The 6,953-nt window shown below is 47.8% G+C and overlaps 1 protein-coding gene across 1 annotated transcript; it reads right to left on the bottom strand.

The window, feature by feature from the left end:
* Positions 1 to 4,561: 4,561 nt before the first annotated feature.
* Positions 4,562 to 5,593, bottom strand: LOC142433596 (melanoma-associated antigen B1-like). Its single transcript, XM_075538415.1, has one exon. The coding sequence runs from the start codon at positions 5,591 to 5,593 to the stop codon at positions 4,562 to 4,564; it is 1,032 nt and encodes a 343-aa protein (XP_075394530.1).
* Between the last annotated feature and the right edge of the window lie 1,360 nt (positions 5,594 to 6,953).

The following is a 6,953-nucleotide window of genomic DNA, read 5'->3' as shown; positions in this document are numbered from 1 at the left end:
GAAAACGCCTCCCTTTTCACCTACAGAGTGGCTGTGGGTTTGAAACTACCTACTCTGTCACCAGAGCATCTCAGGAGAGAGCAGTCGCTGGAAAAGAACATCATACTTGGTAAGTGGAAAAAGAGGGCATATCTCAAGAAGATAAATTGACATGGTGGATTCGCAAATGGCTTTAAATCTAACAATTGTGAGGATTAGCACAGGATTGAGCAAATTTTCATTCATTTGTATATGGGTCCAGGAAGAGTCAGAATCCACTCAATAGCACCTAATGATAGAATAATTCAGACACACACACACACACACACACACATACGCATTTGTTGATCATAGCAATAGACTGGGCTATGTATGGATATACCCCACACACATACATCCACCTATGGACATAAAACAAATCCCGTCGTCACTGGTCAATGCGCTCATATGAAAACATCCAACAACACCTGTGTAACCAACCTGTCTGCATCAGAAATAAAAGGAGAGTTCACAGATGCCTGACTTCCATGCCCGGGTCCCCAAGGACCACAAGCATGCAAAGGCGGTTGCTTCTATTTTTCTGCTGGGAGATAACATCAGTCCTGCGACAGAGGCTTCACTGGAACTCCTTTGAGGCCTTGGGTCTCCTCCCTCTGTAGAAGAGGGGCTGGTCCATTAGCGCAATGTACCGCATCCCTAAGAACTGCACTGTGATTGAGCCAGTTGGCACTCATTTGGCAGCACCGGGAGCCAATTCTTGGGTGCGAAATGGCACTTTTAATCTGGTCTTGCTCTAAGGTGGTTGGCTGCCCAATGTGGAAATCACAAATTTACATTCTTTTTTTAACGTCCATCTTCAAAACAGCCCATTCTAATCACTCATAGCAATGTTCATTCTGTCCATAGGAGTAAAAACTTAGTCTATACCTGAAATATTAATTTACTCAATCATAAAACTGGTTTTGCTTTTGATGAAATACATTTTTACTGCCTGCACTTGTCACTTCAGTAAACAAACATATAAAGAGGAACAGTGCCAAACAACCAGAGGGGGACACTCTGCCAATTCATTTCAGCGTTTTGTCACGCTGACTTCCCAAAAGATATTCCCACAAAATATTAGGGGTGAATGGTGCAATTCATGAAAGTGATCAAAGAGCTAAAAATATAGCCAGAACAATTACTTTAAGTTCAGCAGAAGCAGAAAAATGTTTCTCAAAGATGAACATAATACGTTCAGAGGAGCAAAGTCGCCTAGCTGTTGTCTACTGGGCCTACCTCTAAAGGAATGGGATCCCACTCCTACAGTGACAAGATGGTTCAAGATACATCACACCGCTCAAGGGGCTCAGATAAAAGTGAAGAATATTGCAAGCAAGAATAGCAGTCAAGAAGCAATATGGAAAACTCTTAAATTAGTTCCATTTTTGTTTGTCAGTTATTAAATATTTTTAATTCATGTGGAAAAATTCTGTCTTATAGTCTAGGTCCATGTAATACCTCTTTTATTGTTCTTAAGTATTAAGTGTATCAAACAATAAATTTACTATTAGTATATCGTTTGACTCTTTTAAACTTAAAACGGCCATTAGGGCAGCGAACTGGTTGAGAAATTATTTGAATCCCACCACTGCCTAGAACCCTCCAGGAGGAGAGGAAGCCCTAAGGCCCCAACATCCCCTCTCATGTAGATTCTCCATAAGGCCTTTGTAAATGCCCTTTGGCGAACAGCAAGAGCTTGGCTCAACTAAGGCCTTCACCTCCCCGAGGTCTTTCCAGTGACAACATCAGCTGGAGGACTTTGTGAGCTTCTTCTTCAGATACATTAGCACTCAAGGTCCTCATCTTGACACTGCTAGGTAAGTCCATGACTTAAGCACACTCTAAAGAGTAGGAGCATTACCTGAGTCCATATGTGGACTTCCTGGAGACTGTCTAGGCAGAAGTTAAGCCAGATCTTCTTGTTAGGTTCTCCTAGGGCATGCAATGGGAGTGGGGAACAGGGATGCTTTGCTCTGGGGTGGGTGATGCTCCCAGTCTACCTTCAGCATCCTCACCTTGATTCCTGACCAATCTGGCACTTCAATATTCCAGGAGGAGCAAAAGCCAATCTTCTCAAACAATAGAACCCGAGGTTCTGAAATTCTGTCCTCACAATAGGCAGTTATTGAGAGCATCACATTCGGTTGATGCGGTTGGCTGGTCACCAGGAGTGTTGGGGATTCTGCAAGGGAAAATAGCAGGGACTTAATTCTTGGAACCACACTTTTGGAGTGGGTGGTCCATTAACCCACGTGTTCAGGTACTGCATCTTGATACTTCTTAGAGCTTGAGTGAGGTTCCTTCCTGTACAGACCCGTGTCACCAGTTTTGAACCAGATGGGCATTCCACATGGGTAGGGTTTCAAACCTGGAGACCATGCCTGGGGCCTCCACGGAGTAATGGCTAGATCAATGTTCCGGATAAAGCCTATTTGGGGAATAATTTTGCCCTTCCCCTCCCCAAAACCTTACTCCATTACAGTCAAGTCTCCTCTATCTACAGAACCCTCATCCCCACCCCTCTTGTTAGATCCACGTCTTACCTGTCTGACACTTTGTGTGCCCGAAATAAGAGGGCACAACTTCTGCCTAAAATCTCTGCAGCTGGCTTCTTGGGTCAAATGTAGTATTGCGTTACATTCTATCTGTTCTACTTATAATTGGAGATTCGCTTACAAGACAGTGAGTCCTCACCTGGGCTCCTGTTACTGTCCTTGTCACTCTGCAGTTCCTGGCAAGTCTGCACTACAATGGGGCCCTCTTTACCGCTGGAAATGATGGGAGCTTTTAACCTTTGGATTCTGTCACTGACGGCTCCACCCAGGGCTGTACGACAGGATAGGGCAGGGCTTCCTGGAGCCTCCTCTCTTCTATAGTAAGTGATCCTCTCATTCCTTTTCAGGGTCCTCACTTTGACAACCAGGGAAGACAGCCAGAGAGGGACCCAAATCTCTTGCAGGGCACTATCATCATCCTAATTCTGGGTAGTCACCTTGATTTCTATCAGACACTAAAACTCTTACATCAACTACCTTGAAGTGCTCTTCTTAGGCCAAGATGCTCAGGTTCTTGACATCTCTGAAGGATAAGTGAGGGAATGCTCAGAAGCCCTGCCCAAAGCCTTCTATACTTGGCAGTAGGTGCCAGATGGTCTTTCTGTGACTCCTATAGTCTGTGGTATCTTTCTGAATATTCCAACATGGAGGTCTCTCCCTTGACTCCTGATATCGTTCATGAAAGCGTTGAGAACCTATTCGACAGGAAACCTTGCAACGAAGGAGTCCCTGCTCAAGAAGAAACAGAGTTATTGAAGTGGTGACCTTGCATTAGCCGCCTAACACATATTCACTGCACCATCAGGGCTCCTGAGGGATACTCACGGCCACCCATTTCTAAGATTCTTTGATTGAGTACGCTCTGGTACCCCAGCCCAAGGCAAAGAATGAGAACTGGTTTCTTGGCATCTCTTCTTACAAGGTATCTTCTTCTTTCTCAGGCTCTCCACGGACATGCTATGCATTACATACCCAGTCAGAGCATGGCTTCCAATGCACAGGGAGAAAACCACAGACAAAGTCCAGTCAGTCCTGTCCCTGCTGGGAATTTTCCCCTGGTTTACCCACAATGCTACAGTTACAGTAAGAACCATCCATGAGTCCAGGGTCAGGGTCTTGGTGTTGAGCACATCATGACAGTGTCTGCCCCTGCACACCTCATCCATTGACCCCCACCCCATACCTCACACCCACCCTGTCATTGCCCGCCTTTCCCTGCACCATGGAGCCGAATTGAAAATGATATGACTTTCAGGGATCACAGTATATCACCGCCCCAAATGTCTCTGCTTCGGGGTGTGTATACTAGACTGCTCCCTTCTGGAACTTCCCTGATCTCCACCCCTTATTTTTGCTTGGCCCTTTGTTCACAGAGGCTTTCTTGCCCCTGTCTTTGACAACTGCTTTTAGAGGCTAAGCACCTATGGATAGAGCTGGATCTTCTCACTCAACAGCAGAGTGCTTCAACCAGCCAATTCTCCGTGAATAATTGGGATTGGAGGAGCCACCTAACTATGGTGTGATTAATTATTCTTTAATATCATCTATATTCTTGAGAAATTGGTGAATCTCCAGATATGTGTGTGCATTTGAATTCTTACAAATAGAAATGTAGACCGAAATGGACAAAGCAACATAACAAGTATTTTATTGTGGGGTTCACTCACATTTCCAAGACAATCTCAGTTCCAAAGTGATGTTTTCTGCTTCTGGAACTCTCGCCACACCAAAGAAAATTCAAAGATTTTCAAATTGAGTTAGGAATGGACTAGTCCTCTTATGCATAGTTTATATAAAGAGAAATAAATGGAATGTAGCTCATTCATAAGCTGAGATCATAAACTGAATGAACATTCGACTTCACAGAATATTTGACAACTACCAAACAATAAAGTACAAATGAAAACAAACACAGGATATTAAGCATAATCTACTATAATGCCTTGAGACCAGTCCTTCCTCTACTTGAATTCTAAATTCTGTTTTCAAGCACACTGCGAATGATCTGCCTCAGACTTGTCTAAGGTTTGGAGGAGCTGCTGGGTGCGGCACTGGAACAGGCCCTGGACTTCATAGCACCACTGGCTCTGGCTGCAACTCGGGCTCTGGCTTTCATTTCTCTCTCTCCAAGCTGCTTCATACTGAAGCAGGAAGGCAGCCGGATTTGTATCCGTGAGGTTGGCATAAAACTCCAGGGCTTGCATCTTGCTGGTTACAGCATGGGCCCTGGGGCCCCACAGCAATTCAAAGCGTGGAGGATCACTATTGGGAACCCGCATGTACTTCAGATACTTTTCCCGAACCAAATCTTTGGTAATGAATTTCCTGGAGTCCCCAAAGATAATGTGCTTCTTCCCATCATACACGGCCAACCTACGCAAGTGTTCCCACATCTCGTCCTCAGTGGCCCGGCCGCCCTTTACGTAGATCAGGAACAGGAGGGCCATCAGGAGACCGTACCTGGGAAACCCCCTGTCACCATCACTATCCAGAGTTCCTTCATCCTCGGTGAAGTAGAGTTTCCGGAGGAGGACATAGGATTGGGTGAGGGGCTCCATTTCCTTCAGGTCAAGACAAAATATCAGCTCCAACATTTTAGATGTAAAATTCATGATCCCAGGGTAGGACTCCTTGTTTCTTCTACCAATAACTTTCATTATTTCCGCCTTCGTAACGGGCTCTTTCTTTCTATATTTATTCAGCAGGAACAGTAACAGCAAATCCACCTTCTCACTTCTCAGGGCTTTTTTAGTGCTCTCGGTGGGGGGTGGTATCCCAGAAGAACTTGGCCTTCCCTTCTCTTGGCCCTTGGCAGCATCACCTGTGGCAGCAGTGGTGGAGGACTCGGCTCCCAGGGGCCCCCGGAAAACCGAAACACCAGGAGAGCTCTGGGCAGATTTGCCAAGAGCAGCCAAGGAGGAGAGGGCAGACCCTTCCCCCTTTGAGCGACGGGTGTAACCTCGGACCCGGCGACGTTTCTCACGGGCACGGAGCTTACTCTTCTGACCACGAGGCATGGTGACTGTCTTCAAGGGCACCAGGGAGGAGTGTGGGTGGGCACGTGACAACACCCACGGAAGAGGGAGGCTGAGAGAGCTTCGGCCCCCAGCAGGCAAGCACCAACCTCCTGATCTGGTCGGCCCAGTGCCTGAGGAGCCTGTGGGGGAGGATGGGTGAACATTTGGCTGAGTGTGCCAGCCCTGTCCAGTGATCAAGAGATGTAAATTTCCTCCCTCCCCTCCCCTGAGACCGCCTGGATCCAGGGCTGATGCTTTATGCCCCAGACTGAAGTCCACAGCTAACTAGAGCCGAGTCAGGGGGGGGTCACACATCTGCCTGAGGGCTTCAGACTAGGGAGAAGGATGGCTTGTGTTTGGCTACACTCTGTAGTTTGCCTCCCTCCTCAGGATCGGGGCCGCTCCTGTAGACCAGGTCTGAAGATCCAGCTCCGGAGATGTCCAAGGTCACGGTGGACCTGGTGACTGGGAACCTGGCGGTGGGTCTGGGACTTAGTAAGGCCTAGAGGGGGTCTGGATTACATAGCTGGTCCCACTGGCTCAGGTTTGGGGCCCTTACCTGGCCTCCTGGGCACACCTGCGCCTCCAACAGGAAATGGGCACCTCTCGGGCTCTTGGGCTGTATGTAGCATTGCTATGGAAGAGCATCACTTCCGACTAAAGAACGTGGGGGTCCACCAAGGGCCACGCGTTAGGGGGACCTCCGAGGGCCGACATCAGGGGCGCGTCTCTTGGGACCCTGTTCATTTGGACCCAGTGTTCCCTGAGGGCTACCCGCGGTTCAGCACCTCAATCTCTACCCGACCCTGGGGATCTGTGTACAGTCTGAATCCGACTCAAGTGACCCTCCCTTCTCAAAGACCCTAGAGGGAGGTTCAGGCCTGTGTGCCCCCCTGGCGTCACAGAAGCGCCTGCTGTTTACATTCCGGGCAGATCCTCCCTGAGGGCTAGACCGTCTGATCCCACCCCAATACAGACCCTTTGAACTCAAAGCCTGGACTCACGCCACTTAGGGATGAGACAAGCCCCTCTATGGAACTGGGGAGCGCCCTTTGGACAAAGCTCTTCCTTCTCTGATGTAAATGAGGGGGTACTTCAGCTGAGAGCCCTGCCTGCTTCCTCCTAGGATTTAATCAGAGTCCTTTCATTTGTTGGCACTGAGGCTAGAGAAGAGTTAACTGAAGCCCTGTTTGTATAATACCTATCCATTGTGCTGGGACCTGCAAGGTTTGCAGTTCAAAACCACTGCAAGGCTCTGAGCAAGATACACCTGACTTTCCAGTCTCAGCAATGATCACAGTCTCTGACTCTCACATGGGCACTTCTAATATGACCCATAGCATCACCTTGAGTCCTTAGT

This window comes from Tenrec ecaudatus, chromosome X (assembly GCF_050624435.1).
Source record: "Tenrec ecaudatus isolate mTenEca1 chromosome X, mTenEca1.hap1, whole genome shotgun sequence".
NCBI lineage: Eukaryota > Metazoa > Chordata > Mammalia > Afrosoricida > Tenrecidae > Tenrec > Tenrec ecaudatus.
This window is presented reverse-complemented; position numbering and strand designations above follow the sequence as displayed.

What these genes read in the sequence shown, in the direction of transcription:
- LOC142433596 (XM_075538415.1), bottom strand. Translation starts at nt 5,593, where the DNA reads ATGCCTCGTGGTCAGAAGAGTAAGCTCCGTGCCCGTGAGAAACGTCGC.